Source organism: Eriocheir sinensis, chromosome 59 (assembly GCF_024679095.1).
Source record: "Eriocheir sinensis breed Jianghai 21 chromosome 59, ASM2467909v1, whole genome shotgun sequence".
Classification (NCBI taxonomy): Eukaryota; Metazoa; Arthropoda; class Malacostraca; order Decapoda; family Varunidae; genus Eriocheir; species Eriocheir sinensis.
Genome location: NC_066567.1, coordinates 8302485 through 8324984, shown reverse-complemented (window position 1 = coordinate 8324984; position 22500 = coordinate 8302485). Strand labels below are relative to the sequence as shown.

Genomic DNA, 22500 nt, shown 5'->3' with positions numbered 1-22500 from the left:
CTTAGTCCGGGAAAGCTTGAGTCAACACAGCCCACCCAGCCCACTCATTCCCACTCAAGCCCACTCAAGCTGTCTCATACCTTCTCAAGACCACTCAAGCCCTCTCAAGCCCACACAAGCTGTCTCATACCTTCTCAAGACCACTCAAGCCCTCTCAAGCCCACTCAAGCTGTCTCATACCTTCTTAAGCCTACTCAAGCCCTCTCAAGCTTGTTTAATTCCACTCAAGCTTAGTTCACCCCACTCAATCCCTCTCAAATCTTCTCAATCCCTCTCATACCCACTCAAGACTACTCAATCCCCTTCAAGCCCTCTCAAGCTTATCTTATTCCAGTCAAGCTTACTCCACCCCACTCAAGCCCTCTCAAGATGACTCATACACCCTCACGCCCACTCAAGGTCACTCAAATCAGTTTAAATCCATTCAAGCTTACACGGACCCATTCTAGCTAACCCCACCCCACTCAATCCAACTTAAGCCCTCTCAGTTCGTTTTAAACCCACTCAAGCTTAACTGAAACCCTCTCTATCTTCCCAAAGCCTACTCAAGATCGTTCAAGCCCATTCAAGCCCACAGCCAATCCTATTTCCAAGTAATTCCAGTTTGACTCAAAAAGGTTCCTCTCTTTTGTCGGACAATTCCATGAAGTTCAAGTCCTTAGCACATTCACGTCTTCTTGGGACTTTTTAGCTTGTGTTTTTAGTAGACTTTAGTTCTGTTTTTGTTTTCTCGTTTATGTTCATTTTCTTGTTTTTCTTTTCTTGTTTTTGTTTTTGGTCTTGTTCATTATTTTGGTACAGTTATTTTTGTTTTGCTGTTCTTTCTCTTCCTTTTCTCTTTGTTCCTTTTGCATTTGTTCTTCTGGTTCTCGTTCTTCTTCATGTTTTCGTTCCTGTTCTTGTTCTTTTCGTTCTTGTCTTTCTTCATGTTCTTGTTCTTTATCTTCTTGTTTTTGTGTTTTGTTCTTGTTCATTTTCTTGGTCCAGTTCTTTTTGTTTTGCTGTTCTTTCTCTTCCTTTTCTTCTTGTTCCTCTTGCATTTGTTCTTTTGGTTCTCGTTCTTCCTCATGTTCTTGTTCTTTATCTTGTTCTTCTTGTTCTTGTCTTTCTTCATGTTCTTGTTCTTTATCTTCTTGTTTTTGCTCTCCTCCTTCTTCTTTATCTTCCTCTTCATCCACATCTTCTATTACTATTCTCAGCTTGGTCCAGTCTCTTGTTCTTACTCTTGTTTTTGTTCTTCTTGCTCTTCCTTTTATTGTTCTTTCTATTATTTTTCATCCTCTCCTTCTTCCTCATCTCTCCTTCACATCCGCACCTTCTACAACTTCTCTCAGCCCGGTCCAGCCTCTTTTTTTCTTATTTTTGTTCTTTTTCTTCTTGTTCTTCCTGTTCTTCTTGTTTTTGTTATGTTTCTTGTTCGTCACGTTCTTGTTTTCCTTCCTCATCTTTCCTTCACAAACCGCATCTTCTACAACTTCTTTAAGCCCGTTCCATCCTCTTTTTTTCTTATTTTTGTTCTTTTTCTTCTTCTTCCTGTTCTTCTTGTTTTTGTTATGTTTCTTGTTCGTCACGTTCTTGTTTTCCTTCCTCATCTTTCCTTCACATCCGCGCCATGGTCTTCTACTTTCAATTCGGTCCATCCTCTTTTTCTTGTTATTTTTCTTCTTGTTCTTCCTTTTATTGTTCTTTCTATTGTTCTTCACGCTCTCCTTCTTCCTCATCTTTCTCCTTCACATCCGCGTCTTCTACAACTTCTCTCAGCCCGTTCCATCCGCTTTTTTTCTTATTTTTGTTCTTTTCTTCTTGTTCTTCCTGTTCTTGTTTTTGTTGTTATTCTTGTTCGTCACGTTCTTGTTTTTCTTCTTCATCTTTCCTTCACATCCGCGTCTACTACAACTTCTCTCAGCCCGGTCCAGCCTCCCCCCAGCCCTCCCCAGTGCCTCTAGCTTACGCCCAAAAAGTTAACGTCCGCCCCGCAGGGAAATCCAGCCGACAACAGCGCCCCATCAGGCCTCAACATTAGCTCAACCCTTCGCGAACCACTCCTGAGGCCACTTTACCTGATTGGACCTTCACCTCTGCCAGTACCAAGCGGCTGAGAGGTTAAGACGGTACCCTGTGTTTGAGGTGAGTGCGTGACCTAAACTGACCTGACATAACCTAACCTAACCTCTCCTTGCTTTCCCTTAATCTTCATCAGCAGCGAGTGTTTGTTCATTGAAGGATAAAGGTCTTTTTCTCGATGTTTTCCACCTCTCTGTTTTATGTTAGTGTCTCTCCGTCTCTCTATCTGGTTCTCTGTCGGCCATAACTTATACAATTACCGAGTTACCGTCCAATTACTTTTTCGTTCATTCGCTTGCTATCAATTCCACACAAGCTAACACCCGTTTAATATTGTGTCTTAATCGTCATTTGAGTATCTTTATCCTTTGTCTTGTCCCTCAAACCTAACCTTGTTGCTCCGCGGAAACTGAAAACCTGAGGGTAACTTGAGGCAAAGAGAGGCGCCACTATAAAAATTTGCGCGCTTCACCAAAGACTGCGACCGAGAACCAAGACTTTACAAGACAGCCTAGAGGAGCTGTTCTCAGACGCTTTTGGCTTTCACAGCAACTATTCCAAAAGCCAAAAAGGAGATAGTCGGGTTCTTACGAGTGTTTTATCTCATTCATGGTGCAGCAGCCTCGTCAAACAATCACTAGGCTTATAAAACTACCCATGGAAATGCCTCTACGAAAGCCTTACCAAATGTCGGTGTGTAAGTCTGTAGTGGGTGTCTGAGCCTTGAAACGTTTGAGAATGTGGAGCTTGGATGTTGGAAAGGTTACAGGGACGGCAGGTTCAAGGAAAATGCGTACAAGAACCTCTACGAAAGCCTTTAGTGAGTGTGTAATCCCTGAAATGCTTGGTAATGTGGAGCTTGGATGTTGGAAAGGTTACAGGGACGGCAGGATTGAGTATGTGGAAGATTGCAGAGGAGGCAGGCTTGAGAAAGTGGAAGATTCCAAAGAGGCAGGTTGGGAATGTGGAAAATTACAAAGGAGAGAGGTTTGAGAATGTGGAAGATTACAGGGGAGGGAGGTTTGGGAATGTGGAAGATTACAGAGGAGGCAGGCTTAAGAATGTGGAAGATTACAGAGAAGGCAGGCTTGGGAATGTGGAAGATTACAAAGGAGGCAGCCTTGGGGATGTGGAAGATTACAGAGGAAGCAGGCTTGAGAATGTGGAAGATTACAAAGGAGGGAGGTTTGAGAATGTGGAAGGTTACAAAGGAGAGAGGTTTGAAAATGTGGAAGATTACAAAGGAGGGAAGGTTAAGAATGTGAAATGTTACAGAGGAGGCAGGGTTCAGAATGTGGAAGATTACAGGGGAGGCAGGCTTGAGAATGTGGAAGGTTACAGGGGAGGCAGCCTTGGGAATGTGGAAGATTACAGAGGAGGCAGGCTTGAGAATGTGGAAGATTACAAAGGAGGGAGGTTTGAGAATGTGAAAGATTACAAAGGAGGGAGGTTTGAGAATGTGGAAGATTACAAAGGAGAGAGGTTTGAAAATGTGGAAGATTACAAAGGAGGGAGGTTTGAGAATGTGGAAGATTACATAGGAGGGAGGATTGAGAATGTGGAAGATTACAAAGGAGGGAGGTTTGAGAATGTGGAAGATTACAAAGGAGAGAGGTTTGAGAATGTGGAAGATTACAAAGGAGGGAGGTTTGAGAATGTGGAAGATTACAAAGGAGAGAGGTTTGAAAATGTGGAAGATTACAAAGGAGGGAGGTTTGAGAATGTGGAAGATTACAAAGGAGGGAGGTTTGAGAATGTGGAAGATTACAAAGGAGGGAGGTTTGAGAATGTGGAAGATTACAAAGGAGGGAGGTTTGAGAATGTGGAAGATTACAAAGGAGGGAGGTTTGAGAATGTGGAAGATTACAAAGGAGGGAGGTTTGAGAATGTGGAAGATTACAAAGGAGGGAGGTTTGAGAATGTGGAAGATTACAAAGGAGGGAGGTTTGAGAATGTGGAAGATTACAAAGGAGGGAAGGTTAAGAATGTGAAATGTTACAGAGGAGGCAGGGTTCAGAATGTGGAAGATTACAGGGGAGGCAGGCTTGAGAATGTGGAAGGTTACAGGGGAGGCAGACTTGGGAATGTGGAAGATTACAAAGGAGGGAGGTTTGAGAATGTGGAAGATTACAAAGGAGAGAGGTTTGAAAATGTGGAAGATTACAAAGGAGGGAAGGTTCAGAATGTGAAATGTTACAGAGGAGGCAGGGTTCAGAATGTGGAAGATTACAGGGGAGGCAGGCTTGAGAATGTGGAAGGTTACAGGGGAGGCAGGATTGAGAATGTGGAAGGTTACAGGGGAGGCAGACTTGGGAATGTGGAAGATTACAGGGGAGGCAGGATTGAGAATGTGGAAGGTTACAGGGGAGGCAGACTTGGGAATGTGGAAGATTACAAAGGAGGGAGGTTTGAGTACGTGGAAGGTTACAGGGGAGGCAGGATTGAGTATTCGTATGTGGAAGGTTGCCGGGAAGAGTTGAGGCCGCACAAGAACCTTCCTGCGCCCGAGTGACATTTCCTGACGCGAACACTTTTATTCCAAGGACACACAAACTTTAACAAGCAAACTTATATAAGCCGTTTCTTTGACACATTCTTCTTCGTTCTTTCTTTCTTTCATTCATTCTTACTTTCTTTTTTGGTACTTCTTTTTCGATCTTATCTTTTTTTTGGTTTTTATATATTTTCTCTTTCCTTTCCTCTTTTTTTCTTTCTCTCGTTCTTTCTTTCTTAATCAGTTCATTCTTCTTTCTTTTTGCTCTTTCTATGTTACTTTCTTTCCTTCTTTCTCTTATTTCTTTATCTCGTTCTTTCTCCCTTTCCTCCTTTCATTCTTCTTTCTTTTTTCCTTCTTTTCTATGTTTTCTTTTCTTTATTCTTTTTTTCCTTCCCCCTTCATTCTTCTTTCTTTTTTCCTCCTTTTTCTTCCATGCTTTCTTTCCTTCTCTCTTTTTCTTTCCTTCATTCATTTTTCTTTCTTTTTTCCTCCTTCTTCTACTTCAGTTTCTTTCCTTCTCTAATTCTTCCTCTGTTTCCTTCATTCTTTCACCCTTGCTTTCCATCCTCCCTTCATTTTCCCTTCTCTCCTTCTCTCTCCTTTCCTTCCTTCTCGCCTGCAGACCTTCCTTCCATCAGACTATTTTCCTCCTCTATTTTTCCTCCCTCTGTTTTTTTCATCTCCATTTATTTCCCAAACTAAAACATTTCTATCCCCAATTTGAAGGTTCTTTTAAATGCAGGGACAAAATTTTTACTCCAAACATCCCTGAACTAACACCTCCTCTTCCTCCTCCTCCTCCTCCTCCTCCTCCTCCTCTTCCTACTACTACTACTGCTATTTCTTCTCCTTACTTTCCTAGTTTTATTTCCTTCTTCTTCCTCCTCCTCCTCCTCCTCCTCTTTCTCCTCCTTCCCAAGTTTCTCCAGCAATTCAAGGCTTCTCCTCCTCTTCTTCCTCTTCCTCCTCCTCCTCCTCCTCCTCGTCTTCCTTGCACTCCTTCTTCCCCAGTTTCCCAGGCAATTCCAGACTTCTTCTTCCTTCTGGTGGTTCTTCCTCTTCTTCTTCCTCCTCCTCCTCCTCCTCCTCCTCCTCCTCCTCCTCCTCCTCCTCCTCCTCCTCCTCCTCCTCCTCCTCCCTAGTTTCTTTCCAATTCTCTTCAACTCCTCCTTAATTTCTCCCAAGATACAGAGATACTCCTTCAGTCAGCTCCTGTTTGTCTTTAATCCTCTCTTCTTTTTCTTCTTCTTCTTCATCCTCCTCCTCCTCCTCCTCCTCCTCCTCTTCCTCATTCGTAACTTTTTATCTTCTTCCTTCTCGTTCTCCTTCGCAATATCACTCAGCTTCTATTTTCTTATGCTTCTTTTTTTTCTTCTTCTTCCTCTTCCTCTTCCTCTTCCTCCTCCTCCTCCTCCTCCTTTTCCTTCGCAATACTACCCAGCTATGACTTTCTCTTCCTTTTTCCTCCCTCCTGCATCCTTTTTTTTCCCTCTCTTCCTCCTCCTCCTACTCCTCTTCCTCTTCCTCCTCCTTCTCCTCCTCTTCCTCTTCTTTTTATTTCGCAATAACACTGAGCCTACAATTTCTTTTCCTCTCTCTCTCTCTCTCTCTCTCTCTCTCTCTCTCTCTCTCTCTCTCTCTCTCTCTCTCTCTCTCTCTCTCTCTCTCTCTCTCTCTCTCTCTCTCTCATTTTCCATTCATTTCTTCCATCTCTCCCTCCCTCCCTTTCCTCCCTCCTTCCTCCCACCCTCAATCCATATTTTAAGACCTCTCCCTCTCCCTCCTCCTCCTCCTCCTCCTCCTCCTCCTCCTCCTCTCCCTCTCTCTCTCTCTCTCCTTCTCTCTCCCGCGTCCCTCCTTCCTCCTAAATTTCTTCTAGCCTCCTCTCTCTCTCTCTCTCTCTCTCTCTCTCTCTCTCTCTCTCTCTCTCCTCTAAAAACACAATACATTATAATTACGTGGGAGGGAGAGAGAACAAAATGAAGATACAATAGTAGAAAAGATAAACAAACAAAAAAAAAAAAAAGAAAGAAAAGAAAAAGGAAAGAAATATAGAAAGAAAGAAAGAAAGAAGGAAAGAAAAAAGGAAGAAAGACAGAAAAAGGAAGAAAACATATACAAAAAAACGAAAGAAAGAAAGAGAAATAAATAAATAACAATAATAATAATAACAAAAACTAAAAAAAAAATTATAGACAAAAATAAATAAACGATGAATAAATAATTGAAATAAATGAAAAAAATAGCGCATAATGAGAGAGAGAGAGAGAGAGAGAGAGAGAGAGAGAGAGAGAGAGAGAGATGACTTGAGAGAGTGAGGAGAGCAACAATTAAATAGAAAAAGAAAGTTCAAATTAAATTCCACACGGTTTTCGAAAAGGCGCAGAATTTCCTTAATTAAACTGATCTTGAAGGAAGCAAACTGGGCGAGAGAGAGAGAGAGAGAGAGAGAGAGAGAGAGAGAGAGAGAGAGAGAGAGAGAGAGAGAGAGCGGGGGGAGAAAAATCATCCTTGTATCTTGATTTCGTTTTCTGCATGACGATGTGAAAAGAAAATGGGAAACGGGACACTCTCTCTCTCTTTTTTTTTTCTTTATTTATTTATTTTTACATCTTACATATTGTAAATGAGTTCATATATGTCGATGAGCGGGCAACGGCCCGCCGCTGGGGAGAGTGTCAGGGCCACCCTGGTGGCTGGTCGGGTCACATCACACACCCTACTCCCTACAGGGGGGAGTATAGCGGTGTGCGGTCAGCATGGAGGAGGGGCGATCTGAACCACCTCCAGGAGTCACGGTAGTGTCGTCTAAGCCCGCCGGGGCACAAGGGCAGCTCTCGCCTCCTCGTCCTGCGGGTCCTCGGTGGGCTGCTGTCTGAGCTGGGCCGTGGCGGGGCAGTACAGCAGGTAGTGGACCAGGGGGCGATGAGCGACGGCTTCGCAGTGCTCACACCGCCGGCCCGCGAAGTCGTTCCTCATCTCCTGGAGCGTGCGGTAGCCAAGCCGGAGGCGGTGCAGCGTCACCTGGTCCGCCCTATCCAGCTCCCGGCCGGGGTGAAGTGGCCGGTGGTCGGTGGCCCTGGCGTACCAGGCCCCCTGCCGCGAGTGCCGCTCAGCCTGCCTGTGTAGGTCCTCTGCGGAGCCGGCGGCAGCGCGTCTGGCCTGCACTTTAACCTGCTGCAGGCTGGGCAGGACATCGCTGGTTATGGCTGGCATGCAGGTGGCTGCACGGGCCGCCGCATCGGCTGCCTCGTTCCCACGCAGACCTACGTGGCTGGGCACCCAGTTTAGTTTGACGTGTCGCCCCTATGCGGCGATGCTCTGGGTGAGGCCCAGGATGGTGGTGACGAGCCGCACGTTGTCAGCCGGTGGACGCCATTGCTGCAGGACCTGCAGGGAGGAGCGGGAGTCGGTGTGCAGCACGACAGGCCCCTCCTGGTGCTGCAGGGCGTGCTCCAGGGCATGCTTGATGGCCAACAGCTCGGTTTGTAAGGTGGAGCAGTGATCTGACGTCCTCCACGACAGCGTCTCTCTGCCGGTGACAACCACCGCGCCTGTCGCGCCTCTCTCTGGGTCGACTGAGCCGTCGGTGTAGTAGACGGCACAGCTCCCCGCGTTGGCCTGAGCCACCACCATGAGCGCGTGCTGCAGGAGTTCCCCCTGTGTGCACCGCGCCTTGCTGGCAGGCAGCTCTCTTGTGATGATCTCGGCGGTGGGGGGCTGCCACGGAGGTGGCGCGACGTAGGTGGCGGCTGGACGGTCAGGCCCCTCCCGCCGCAGGTGGTCGAGATGGGGTAGGGGGCTGGCAGCCTCAGCCACCTTCAACAGCCAGGTCCTGCCGGTGAACAGGTCCCGCCTCTGAGGCAAGACTCTGCAGAGCGCCGCTCGTGCCACCGACTCCCTGTCTTGGTGGAGGGCCTTGGCCACTCGGCAGGCGACGATCTGCTGGACCCTGCTGGCCAGGGGCACGAGGCGGGACTCGCTCTGCATTACACCGCTGCTGGCCCAGCCCGGTGCCCCGAGCATGGTCCTCATGGCCTTGTTTTGGACTACTTCGATCCTCCTTTGCTGCGTGGGGGACAGCGCAATGAGGACAGGCACACTGCAGTCAATGAGTGCCCGCACAGCCTGCACGTAGAACAGACGCAGGGCTGGAAACGTGGCGCCTGCACGAGTTCTTGTCATGGCCCTCATAACGTTCAGCTTCGCCTGGGTCCTCTCCCTCAGGTATGTGGCCTGCTTGATAAAGGACAGGCCCTTGTCGAGCCACACCCCCAGGTACTGGTAGGAGGGGGTCCAGGCCAGCCTGACGTCTTGTATGAAGAGTTGGGCGTCCGGAGGGGCGGCCTTCAACATCATGGCCCTAGACTTCTCAGCTGATACCTTGAGCCCCAGCTCCCTGCACTTTTCGCTGACAAGATCGAGGGCCTGCTGGGCCCTGGCGACCTTGTTGCCGGGACCGGTGACGACCAATACAAGGTCGTCGGCGTAGCTGAGAAGAGCGGTGCCCTCCCGGAAAGGCAGGCTGACCAGCTGGTCCATCAGCATGTTGAAGAGGGAAGGACTGAGGATTCTGCCCTGTGGTGTGCCGTTTTCCAGCTCCCGATAGGCGGAGCGCAGCCCCTGGAACCTGACTCTGGCGCGCCTGTCCTGGAGGCAGTCCTCAATCCAGGAGATGAGCCGTCCCTGGATGCCCTTGCGCACGAGCGCGGCCAGGATAGCGTGAGCGCTGGCAAGCTCGAACGCCTTCTCTCTCTCTCTCTCTCTCTCTCTCTCTCTCTCTCTCTGTTTTGTTCGTGCTATTGTCGCTGCAAATTTTAATACAGTTCTTTCGTTGTTGTTGTTGTTGTTATTGTTGTTGTTGTCGTTTCAAAGTTGAGTCTCGCTGAGATTTTGCACGTGTGGAATTATGCAAATCACTTTTTACTGCTTTTCCTCCCAGTTTGCCTTCTCTCTCTCTCTCTCTCTCTCTCTCTCTCTCTCTCTCTCTCTCTCTCTCTCTCTCTCTCTCTCTCTCTCTCTCTCTCTCTCTCTCTCTCTCATAAGAGTAGTAATAAAAATAATTATAATAATAAAAATAACAATAATTATAACTAAATTAATATTTATGTTAACTTTCAGTAATTACATTCACACCCTCCTTCCTCATTTTCCTCCTCCTCCTCCTCCTCCTCCTGCTCTCTCTCTCTCTCTCTCTCTCTCTCTCTCTCTCTCTCTCTCTCTCTCTCTCTCTCTCTCGCGGTACTCTGCCGGTAGGAACAGTGTATCGATCAGCTGACGAGAGAGAGAGGGGTTGTCCAGTGGTTGTCAGAGGTGTGGACTGACTACACGACTTTCCTTTCTCTCTCTCTCTCTCTCTCTCTCTCTCTCTCTCTCTCTCTCTCTCTCTCTCTCTCTCTCTCTCTCTCTCTCTCTCTATCTCTCTCTCTCTCTCTCCTCTCTCTCCTCCTCCTCCTCCTCCTCCTCCTCCTCCGCTTTTAATACTCGTCTTCCTCCCTCTCTTCCTCCCTCCCTCCTATTCTTCACCTTCAGAGCCCGTTTAGCAGCATGGCAGATATGGAAGGAGGGAGGGAAGGAGGGAGAAGGAGGAGGAGGATGATGATGAGTAGAGGGGAAGGAAGGAAGGAAGGAAGGAAGGAAGGAAGGAAGGAAAGGGAGGGAACAAAGGAATAAACGTATGGAGAGAGAGAGAGAGAGAAGATGGAGAGGGAGAGAAAAAAGGAGGGAGAGAAAAAAGGGGAGGAAAGAGAAGAGGGAAAGAATGAATAGAATGACTTTAACATTTATAACCGCTTAGTAAACACACACACACACACACACACACACGTACGCACACACATATAATTCATAGGATCCCCGAAACTCACTCATCAAAGCCAATTCTCTCTCTCTCTCTCTCTCTCTCTCTCTCTCTCTCTCTCTCTCTCTCTCAGTCACGGCAAAATCAAAACAAAGAAAATAAACAAAAAAAAAGTGAAATGAAAAAGCGAAACCATTTTTTTTTTGGACGGCCACAAGTCAGAGAGAGAGAGAGAGAGAGAGAGAGAGAGAGAAGGGAAGGGGTGGAGGGGAGTCAGAATACGCCACAAGAGTGAATGAAAAAAAAAGAGAATTGGAATGAAACAAAAGAAAGAATGAAAAAGGATAAAAAAAGACAAGAATGAAAAAATGAAAACGTGAAATAGAAGGAAAAAATATATAAAAGAATGAAGGAATAACGAAAAAAAGAAAGAATTATGAGAAGAAAAAGAAAGAAAGAGAAAATGAAATAATTGATTATCTGAAGAAATGAAAGAAATATGAAAAGAAAAACATATAAACAAATAAACAAACAAACAAACAATAAACGATCAAACAGAAAAAAACAAACATGGTAAAAGAAACAAAGAAAGAAAAAAAGAAAAAAAAGTGACTGAAATCTGAGTGTGTGTGTGTGTGTGTGTGTGTGTGTGTGTGTGTGTGTGTGTGTGTGTGTGTGTAGGACCGAAACACAAACAAATAAAACAAGGCCAGTAAGATTGTCAGTGTTACCAACGAAGGCGAAAAGGAAACCAAACAATAGAGGAAATCAGTGTTGCCAACGGAGGAGGAGGAGGAGGAGGAGGGTGATAAATGCAAACACAGGTATACAAAGAGAGAATAGGAGAGAGAGAGAGAGAGAGAGAGAGAGAGAGAGAGAGAGAGAGAGAGAACAGATGGAAGGGGAGAAGGAGAGGAGGAAGAAAGGAAGGAAGAAAAGGAGAGAAGAAAATACATGAAGGAAGAAAAGTGAAGAGAAAATAAATGAAGGAAAGAAATGTTGAAAAGAATAAAAAGGGAAAGAATATAGAAGGAGGAAAAGAAAGGAAGGAAGAAAGGAAGACAAGAGAAAGAAAGGAAACAGGAGGGAAAGGAAGGAGACAAAATATAAGGGAAAAAAATACAAAATAAACGGATAAAAAAGAGAAGAAAGAAGAAAGTGAATAAAAAGAAAGATGAAGAAATAAAAAGAAAAAAAGAGAAGCAGAAGAAGAAAAAGAAGAAAGAAAGAAGACAATGGAAGAGAAATGCAATGTAACCGACAAAAAGGAGGAGGAGCAGGAGGAGGAGGAGGAGGAAGGGGAGGGGGAGGAGGAGGAGAGAAACAGAGGTAAACATGGAGGGGAGAAAAGTGGAGGGAGAGGGGAGGAAATAAATGAGAGAGAGAGAGAGAGAGAGAGAGTAATACTGGCAATGAGCGGAAAGAGAAAAAGAGAAAGAGAAAACAGAGGAGAAAAAATAAGACAAACGATAAGGGGAGAGAGAGAGAGAGAGAGAGAGAGAGAGAGAGAGAGAGAGAGAGAGAATAAAACGCATGCCAAGAAATCTGACAAAAGCTGAGAAAGAGGAAGAAAAATGAGAGAAAAATTGAGATAAATGGACAGAAAAAGAAGAAAAAGGAATGAAAGGATAAAAGGAGAAGAGAAAAGGAGAAGAAAATATCAGGTACACACACACACACACACACACACACACACACACACACACACACACGAGAATGATGTGGGTTTTTTTTTCTCGTTCTTTTTTTTTTTCTTCGTTTGTAAAATTCCAAGATAAAGAAAATTAATTAGCGTGTGTGTGTGTGTGTGTGTGTGTGTGTGTGTGTGTGTGTGTGTGTGTGTGTGTGTGTGTGTGTGTGTTTCTTTTATTCGCTTCCCATTGTTATTTTTTTCGGCATTAATTATTCTCCTCCTCCTCCTCCTCCTCCTCCTCCACTTCCTCCTCCTCCTCCTCCTCCTCCTTCTCTTTCCCCTTCCTTTTTAATTTGTTCCTTCATCTTTCTCTCTTCCTCCCCTCTGTTTTTCATTCTTAGTCTTCCTCCTCCTCCTCTTCCTCCTCCTCCTCCTTTTATTTCCTCCCCTTCTCTTCCTCATCTTCCACTTTTTCCTCTTAATTATATCTTTCACACCTGTTATTACTACCATTACCCCTCTCTCTCTCTCTCTCTCTCTCTCTCTCTCTCTCTCTCTGTTGTGGCTACTTTCTCTTTTTTATCTCCACTTTTTTTCACGGTGAGTGGAGGAGCAAAGTGAGAAAAATGGAGAGAGGGAGAGAGAAGGAAAGCTTTGGTGTGGAGAGAGAGAGAGAGAGAGAGAGAGAGATGAAAGAAAAATGGAGAAAAAAAGAGAGGAAGAAGTTAACAAACATCACACACACACACACACACACACACACACACACACACACACATACCAGGGATGGAGTATTCGTATTTTTGGTATTCGCGTTCTAATACGTTCGAATACCATATTTGTGTGTATCATCAGACTAACAGCCGCGGTTCCTTACGATTCCCGCCTCCTGCGCGAACGTGTATTGCTCATGTATAGTACAGGTTCATGGGCTAATTCATCTGTTGCATAATTTCAGATCGGTCCCATTTCCAGTTACGTCAAGAAGGTATTATTCAGGGTAAAGTGTTTATGAATAGTTTTTAAGGAAGTATTTGTATTTGTATTTGAAGTAAAACCATTTCAGTGTATTTGAATTAGTATTTGTTGGAATTTGAAGTGTTTGTGTTCATATTCGAATTCACAACTCTTGTATTCACTCCACCCCTGACACACACACACACACACACACACACACACACGTACACACACACACGTACACATAATATTAATTAATAACATCTCTCACACACCTGCCCTACTTTCCTCCTCCTCTTCCTCTTCCTCCTCCTTCCTTCCCTTCCTTATCTCAGTTCAGTCCTTTCTTCCTTCCTTCCTCCTTTCCCATAACTCTTGAATCTCATATCTTCCCTCCTCCTCCTCCTCCTCCTCCTCGTTCATCTAGATCTCATCCTTACTCTCATATCTTCCAATTTTTCATAATACGGTAAACATACGCTTCGGAGGAGGAGGAGGAGGAGGAGGAGGAGGAAGACTGGTAAGATGAGAAGGCGAGTTACGAAGATAATGAGGTAAGGGAAAATGATGATAATGAAGCAAATAAACACAAAAAAGGACAAGAACGAGAATTAGAAGAAGACGAAGAAGAAAAAGATGAAGACAAAAAAAATATAAATAATGAAACAGCAGAAAAAAAATGAGAAGGGAAGTAAGAAAGAAGAAGATGGAAAGAGGTTACGAAAGAGATGAATAGGAACAAAAGGAAGAGAAAGAGGAGGAAGAGGAGGAAGAGGAAGAGGAGGAAGGTGAGTAAGGGAAGAAAATTTATATATTAGGCGTAATTTCCATATATATTAGGCCGTATTTTGCCTTGTCTCTCCTCCTCCTCCTCCTCCTCCTCCTCTTCCTCCTCTTCCTCCTCCTCCTCTGTGGTTATGCGATGAAGAAACGAAAAGATTTGCATTTAATTCACAAGTGGGCGAAAGAATGTGATAACTGTGAGAGAGAGAGAGAGAGAGAGAGAGAGAGAGAGAGAGAGAGAGAGAGAGAGAGAGAGAGAGAGAGAGAGAGAGAGAATAACCAAAGGCACAATTAAAGTTGGACAAACAAAGATAAACAAAAAAATAGGAAAAAACTTTAAAGATAAGGAAGAAAAATGACCCACTAGAGAGAGAGAGAGAGAGAGAGAGAGAGAGAGAGAGAGAGAGAGAGAGAGAATCGCCACTAATTAGAATGACTTAACTCAAGTTTAGTAGATAGGAAGAGAGAGGAAGAGGGAGAGAAGGAGGGAGGGAGAGAGGAGGAGGGGAGGAAGAGGAAAGAAAGGGGAGGAGGAGGAGGAGGAGGAGGAGAAAGATCAACAAAAGGAGGAGGAAATAACGAAGATAATGAGTAAGGAGGGAATGATGAAGAAGGAGGAAGAAGGGAGGAAGGAGGAAAATATGATAAAAGAGGGAAATGAGAAGGGAAGTAGGATAAAAGGAGGAAGAGGGGAAGAAGGAGATGAAGAGGAGGAGCGAGCGAAAAGAAGAAGCAGGTAATAATTGGAATAATACAGAAATGACGAAGTGGAGAAGGAGAGAGAGAAGAAAATAAGGAAGAGATGCAAGAGAAGAAATAAGAGGAGGAGGAGGAGGAGGAGGAAGAGGAAGAAGAGGAGTGATAATAAAAGAGGAAGAGGAAAGTTTAGTGCAAAATCAGAAATTGAAGGAGAAAGTGATGACGCCTCTCAAGCCTTCCTTCTCTCCTTCTCTCCTTCCTTCCTTCCTTCCTTCCTTCTTTCTATCTTTCTTTTCTACTTTTTCTTCTTTATTTCTATTTTTCCTATATTTATTCTTTCCTTCCTTCTCTTCTTTCTTTAATCTTTCTTCCCTTCCTTCTTTCCATCTTTTCTTCTTTCATTCTCTCTTTCCTTTCCTTTTTTCTTCCTTCCTTCCTTCCTTCCTTCTTTCTATCTTTCATTTCTACTTTTTTCTTCTTTATTTCTGTTTTTCCTATCTTCATTATTTCCTTCCTTCCTTCCTTCTCTTCTTTCTTTAATCTTTCTTCCCTTCTTTCATTGCTTCCATCTTTTCTACTTTCATTCTCTTTACCTTCTTTCTTTCTTCCTTCTTTCTATCTTTCATTTCTACTTTTTTCTTCTTTATTTCTGTTTTTCCTATCTCCAATATTTCCTTCCTTCCTTCCTTCCTTTCTTCTCTTCTTTCTTTAATCTTTTTCCCTTCCTCCCTTGTTTCCCTCTTTTCTTCTTTCATTCTCTCTTTCCTTTCCTTCTTTATTCCTTCCTTCCTTCCTTCTTCCTATCTTTCATTTCTACTTTTTTCTTCTTTATTTCTGTTTTTCCTATCTTCATTATTTCCTTCCTTCCTTCCTTCCTTCTCTTCTTTCTTTAATCTTTTTCCCTTCCTTGTTTCCATCTTTCCTTCTTTCATTCTCTCTTTCCTTTCTTTCTTTCTTCCTTCTTTCTATCTTTCATTTCTACTTTTTTCTTCTTTATTTCTGTTTTTCCTATCTTCATTATTTTCTTCCTTCCTTCCTTCTCTTCTTTCTTTAATCTTTTTCCCTTCCTTCCTTGTTTCCTTCTTCCCTTCTTTCACTCTCACATTCCAATCAATTTTTTCCTTTCTTTCTTTCTTCCTTCCTTCCTTCCTTCCTTCTTTCCTTCCTTCATTCCTTTCATCTTACTCTCCTTGTCACAAAAGAAGCATTAACTCATTTTCAGCACCTCCACCACCACCACCATCACCACCACCTCCACCACCACAACCACCACCATCTTCTCCCTCCTCATTCCATCACTGCAGCCCTATGCTATAAAGTCTCTCTCTCTCTCTCTCTCTCTCTCTCTCTCTCTCTCTCTCTCTCTCTCTCTCGTCCGTTCTCCCCTACATGACATCAATAACTTCAATAATTATTTCCACTACGCCTCTCTCTCTCTCTCTCTCTCTCTCTCTCTCTCTCTCTCTCTTAAACCCTCCATTAGCGATATCATCACCACCATCACCATTACCACCACCATCACCATCACCATCACCATCACCACCACCATCACCACCACCACCACCATCACCACCACCATCACCAGCACAGCTGTCACCACCATTAGTCCTACCATTACCACCACCTTCATCACCACCACCACCACCACCACTACCACCACCACCATCATCGCCATCACCATCACCTCCATTACGCCATAAAGAAAGACAATGAAGGGCAATTAAAGAGAGAGAGAGAGAGAGAGAGAGAGAGAGAGAGAGAGAGAGAGAGAGAGAGAGAGAGAGAGAGAGAGAGAGAGAGAGAGAGAGAGAGAGAGAGAGAGAGAGAGAGAGAGAGAGAGAGAGAGAGACACACACACACACACACACACACACACACACACACACACACACACACACACACACACACACACACACACCTGGGTCTCCGCACCTCACCTTTAACCTTCAAAATACAGGTGTAAATTGGTCGCCTGAGGTAATGCGCCAAATTACTGTAAGTAAGAGAGAGAGAGAGAGAGAGAGAGAGAGAGAGAGAGAGAGAGAGAGAGAGAGAGAGAGAGAGAGAGAGAGAGAGAGAGAGAGAGAGAGAGAGAGAGAGAACTAGAAAATGAAAAGAAAACGAAAGAAAAAGAAAATAAACAATGAAAAACGGAAAAATGGAAAGAAAAGGAAAAATAGATTGAAAAATTAAGAAGAGAGAGAGAGAGAGAGAGAGAGAGAAAGGATTACATGTTATTAAACGAAAATACAGGTCACGGAAAATTCTACGGTCTTGCGAAAGTGGAGTGTCTTTAAAGAGAGAGAGAGAGAGAGAGAGAGAGAGAGAGAGAGAGAGAGAGAGAGAGAGAGAGAGAGAGAGAGGAGGAGGAGGAGGAGGAGGAGGAGCCCAGGAGTGGTCTGTTTTAAAGCACCTTTGATAATGGTTTTATTTTATGCAGATCATCTTTTGGTTTAAACACTCGGGGCAGGAAATCACTTGTGTGTGTGTGTGTGTGTGTGTGTGTGTGTGTTCCTCTCGTACACTTAAACTCAGACACTCACACTCATATTTTTTTCCTTTTTGAGGATTATGGATGTTATGTCCTTTACTGCTCTCTCTCTCTCTCTCTCTCTCTCTCTCTCTCTCGTGAGGAATGGTTGGAGGAAATGGAAATGTTCTAATGTTGGATGAGGAGGAGGAGAGATGGAGAGAGAAGGGGGGGAGGAAAGAAAGAGAGGAAAGGTAGGAGGGAAATGATACCAAGAGGAGGAGGAGGAGGAGGAGGAGGTGCTTGTTGGAAGGATATTAACATCATCAACAACAAATAACAGCAAAAATAACAATAACAACAACAACTACCACTACTACTACTATTACACTCTCTCTCTCTCTCTCTCTCTCTCTCTCTCTCTCTCTCTCTCTCTAAAAAGGAAATGTTTATAGAGAGAAATAAAATCGAGATGTCATTTGTCGATTATTCTCAGTAAACAAACACGAATTGCAACCATTTTTTCCTCTCTCTATATTTTTTGTTGTTCGCTTTTTCATGCAACTTATATTTGTTTTGTTTTGGCCGGTGTTGTTGTTGTTGTTGTTGTTGTTGTTGTTGTTGTTGGAACGGTGTGTGGCATCCCTATTTTGTTTACTGTTTGTTTATAATTCGTTTGCTTTATCTATGTCATGTCTGTGCTGTTTATCATTTCTTTAGCTTTATTTTGTTTCCCATTACCTCGGCTTTTCAATATTAACGTCACCTATCTAATGTTTTGTCTATGTTGCTGTTGCTGTTTACTCTTGGTCACCCGCGTTTCTTTTCACTAATTTTCTGCTTTTCATGTCTAGCAAACACCGTACACTTTTTCTTTTAACTAATTGTCTCACTTTCTCAACCATTCCGTAGTAGTTTTTTGTTCACGAATCAGTATTTTCTTGTTTTCATGTCTAGCAAACACCCTATACTTTTTCTTTTTACTAATTGTCTCACTTTCTCAGCCATTCCGTAGTATTTTTTTGTCCACGAATCAGTATTTTCTTGTTTTCATGTCTAGCAAACACCCTACACTTTTTCTTTTTACTAATTGTCTCACTTTCTCAGCCATTCCGTAGTAGTTTTTTGTTCACGAATCAGTATTTTCTTGTTTTCATGTCTAGCAAACACCCTACACTTTTTCTTTTAACTAATTGTCTCACTTTCTCAACCATTCCGTAGTAGTTTTTTGTTCACGAATCACTATTTTCCTGTTTTTCATGTCTAGCAAACACACTTCTTTTTCCCCTTTACAAACTGTCCCACTCTTTCTCTCTCCCATTCCGTAGTAGTTTTTTGTCCAGCGGGAAATTTAAATCTTCCTAAATGCAAATCCGCTTTCTGTTACCTGAGCTGCACCTTTCTCCCTCAATTAACTTATTTAGATGCACGAGTTTTATGTTCTCTCCACCGACACACAGATTCGCTTTCACTTTACCTAACCATTTTTTTTTTCACTCGTATTTAATTTCTTACTTAACTGACGATATTTTTTTTTTCTTCTTGTTTTCCTTCGTTTTTTTTTTTTGCGGTTTTCTTTTGTTTATTGTCGGTATCTTTTTTACTCCTTTTTTTTATTGCTGTTTTATCTTATCTTATTACTTATTTTACTGATCTTACTTATTTACCTTACTTATTACTTACTTATCTTACTGATCTTACTTACTTATCTTACTTATTTATTTTGCTTATTGTACTTATCTTACTTATCTTACTTATTACTTACTTATGTTACTGATCTTTTTTATTTATTTTACTTATGTTACTTATCTTATTCATCTTACTTGTTTTACTTACTTTATCTCACTTATCTTACTTATCTTACTTGTCTTACTTATACTTATTTATTTTATTTATCTATTCCACTCTAGCTAACATTTTTTCACATTTATTCATTTTTTTCAGCAGCTCCCCTTAACAAAAATGAATGATTCGTTAATGTATATACGCGTTTTGTTTCCGTAACCCATTGTTTTTTTCTATTTTTTTACAGGAATCATATTATTTAATGTGTGAAATTCGTCATTTTTTACAACAAACGTGAATACATATTTGATCTTTAGCGACGTTTCACAACCGACTTTTTTTTTTTTTATCAAACACGACACGTTTTTATACAAAGGTTTATCGTGTACAATGTCGCATTTATTTAGCTTAATTTCGTAACTGCATGATTCTTTTTACTCTTTAAGTTGATTACGTTCTTAGGCTATTTACATTATATTATCGATGACAATTTAGATATTCTTATTTTTTCCATTCCTTTCTATTCAACAGTTAATAACATTACTACATATAGGTTACTTGCATAAGATTCTCGATGACAATTTAGATGCAGATTCTTATAGCCTATTCCTTTCTATAATTATAATAGTTGATAACGTTATTAGGCTATTTACTTTTATTGCCGATGATAAGTTAGATAAGATCCTCATAGCCTATCCGTTCCTTTATATGCAACAGTTAATAACGTTCTTAGGCTATTTACATAATATTCTCGATGACAGTCTAAATAGATTCTCATAGCCTATCCATTTTGTTTCTTCTCTACTATAACAGTTGATAACGTGCCTAGGCTATCTCCCGTTCGACTAGGCTATCTTCCCCTACATTAACTACTACTTAAAAGATTATTTTAGCTTATCCCCGTCTTGATTTAACTTATTCCACGACACAATACCATTCCTTTCAATATAAAAGTTAATAACGCTATTAGGTTATTTACACTATATTCTCGATGACTATTTGAAAGATTATTGTAACCTATCCCTGTCTTGAAATAACTTATTCCACAACGCAGCACTTTTTCTTTCAGTAGGCTATAAAGGTTGATATAACTATTAGGCTATTTCCCATTACTTTTTCGATGACAATTTAAATCAAGATTCTTAAGGCCTATATTCAAATTCAAACATTTCTCGGCTTACACATCCAAATTTGATAAGGCTTGGTTCTCGGCCCCAGTCTTTGGTGAAGCGCGTGGATTTTTACAGTAACGCCTCTTTTGCTGCCTCAAGTTGCCCTCAGGTTCGTAATTCCTCCGAAGCAACAGCGAAAGTTATAATTGAGGTATCAGACAATAATTAAAGACAATCTAATAAGGCCGATTAAGACCAAATTACGTCTCAGAATACGGTCCTCTAATTAAACCTGTCTCCATCTTAATTCTAATAACTTCGCAACTTATCCTCCCCTGCTATTGAAAGCTGATAACCCCCATTAAAGAAACCTTACACAACATTACCGATGACTAAAGTATTCAACCTCAAACCAGGTCATTAATTTTGGCTGAGGGTCGCCTACTTAGCAAGGCTTCCCCCCTCTCGCCGCCTGCCCGCCTTCCCTTGATTAATTGCCGAGTACAGCGCCCCGTCACATGCAGATTCGCTAGCTTACATTCCCCAGCTCCACTCTGGCGTCCATTCACTTTGCTAACGTTTAAATTCGCATACGTTTCATCTTTTTATCTGATTCCAGCTTTATTTTTATCCTCCTTCCTTCCATACTCAACTTTAACTCTTATTCCATCTTTCTTTTTATTTAATTCTCTTCCACACTCGCTTTGCTGACGTTTAATCTACTAATCTGTTATCTTTTTCTCTTATTTCATCTTTCATTTTACTTGTCCCCCCCTCCCCCTTCAACTGGCTAACGTTAAACTGTAAATCTTTCCTCTATTTTCTCATTTCATCTTTCTTTTTACGTTTCAACTGCATATCTTTCTTCTTTTTTTCTCTAATTCCATCTTTCTTTTTACTTGTCCCCCCCTCCCCCTTCAACTGACTGACTGCATATTTTCCTCTTTTTCTCTCATTTCATTTTTCTTTTAACGTTTAAACTTCACATTTTCCTCTTTTTCTCTCATTCCATCATTATCTTTGCTTTCATCCTCTCATGCTCGCCTAGGTAAAATTTGCATATATTTCCTCTTTTTCTCTCATTCTAATCTTTTCTTAACTCAATCTCTTCTACATATATCTTCGTAATGTTTAAACTAGACACTTTTCCTCTTTTACCTTCATCTTTACCTCCCTTCCTCCCTTCCTCTACTCCTATTTAGTATTTACCCTTTTCCTTTCATCCATCTACCATTTATTTTCTTCTTTCTTTCCTCTCCCTCTTCCTCCCACTCACTTACACTTACTAACACTCTAATAATCTAACTGTTTATCCCTACAGGTAAAAAAAACGTCACCTGTAAATATTGCATGAAACTGTAAACCCGGTAATTGATTAGTTTAGCTCCACCACCGCACAACACCACATACGCCTTTATATAATAGTTAAATAGCTATAATACATGATCTTAACCTCCTTTTCTTACCATTCTTCAGTGTTTCCAGGTCTTACACTCTCCATGGACGTCTGCAACAGGGAAACACAATGTATTCTTACCTGTCCTCCTTCTCCCGTCGTCTGGGTGATCCTATTTTTCTCCACTTCTCTTGTTATTCTTCGATGTTTCCGCCTCCTCCGCTCTGCCAGGGACACCTCAACACCTCCCGATGAAAGTGCAACACTCAGGCAACACAATGTAAGCGACAAGACGTAAAGAATTGGGTTTGAAGTAAAGTGTTTTCAAAAGCGGTTGCCTCCTTCTCGTCCTCCGCGCGGTTCGATCAGCTGTGTAAACAATGCTTCGGTACGCTTCGGTTCGGCTCAGATTACTACTATTTCTTCTTTCCTTTATAGTTTTCCTTCATAGTTTTCTTTCCTTGCTAGGTTTTGTATTCTGTTATTATTGTTGTCTATATATCGGTTTGGAGTCAGTAAACAATGCTTCGGTTCGCTTCGGTTCGGCTCAGATTACTACTTCTTTCTCTTATAGTTTTCCTTCATAGCTTTCTTTCCTGTATAGGTTTTGTATTATGTTGTTATTGTTGTCTATAATTCAGTTTGGGATCAGTATGTGTTGTGCTAGTTTGGGTTTGGTTCATCCTTGTTTTGTTGGGTATTTTTTCGGCTTCTCCAAAGTTACGAATCAGAACATTATTATTACCGCATTTTGTCGCTTCGGTTCGGCTCAGATTACTTTTCTTCTTCTTTCCTCTTTAGTTTTTTTTAATTTTTTTTTATATACTTTCATGTTATTATTATTTAGTTTTTCTTGTCTTGAGTTGTTGTGTGTGTTGTGCTAGCTTGGGTTCAATGTATCAATGTTTTCTTATGCATTTTGTCGCTTCGGTTCGGCTTAGATTATTTCATTCTCGGCTTTTTTCCATTACAGTTTGTGGCTGCTTTTATATTTTTTCTTATTATTATTCCTCATCTTCTTTTTCTCCTTTCTGCTTTTCTCTCCCTGGCTTTCTAATTTTCCTTTTTTTCCCTTTTCCTTCCAATCTTTTTTTCCTCTTATTTATATCCTTGCATGCCACTTTTGTTTTACTACTTCTCCTCTCTCACACATGTATATATATTATAACTTATTGTGTGTTGTGTTAGTCTGGGTTTAGTATATCATCGTTTTATGTGTATTTTCGGCTCGGCTCCTTAGTGGTTTTATTATTATTATTATTATTATTATTATTATTATTATTATTATTATTATTATTATTATT

At 42.1% G+C, this 22500-nt stretch overlaps 2 protein-coding genes across 2 annotated transcripts in view; one reads left to right on the top strand and one right to left on the bottom strand.

Moving 5' to 3' along the window:
• LOC126985192 (peroxidase-like protein 2) overlaps positions 1-2139 on the top strand; it is a 21178-nt gene extending 19039 nt beyond the window's left edge. Inside the window, exon 5 of the mRNA XM_050839748.1 lies at positions 2086-2139. Coding sequence (XP_050695705.1) covers positions 2086-2139 — 54 coding nt within the window. The remainder of the gene's footprint in view (positions 1-2085) is intronic.
• Positions 1-21540, bottom strand: part of LOC126985532 (CDP-diacylglycerol--glycerol-3-phosphate 3-phosphatidyltransferase, mitochondrial-like) — a 51491-nt gene extending 29951 nt beyond the window's left edge. Inside the window, exon 1 of the mRNA XM_050840572.1 lies at positions 21338-21540. The gene's annotated coding sequence lies outside the window, so the exon portion shown is untranslated. The remainder of the gene's footprint in view (positions 1-21337) is intronic.
• Between the last annotated feature and the right edge of the window lie 960 nt (positions 21541-22500).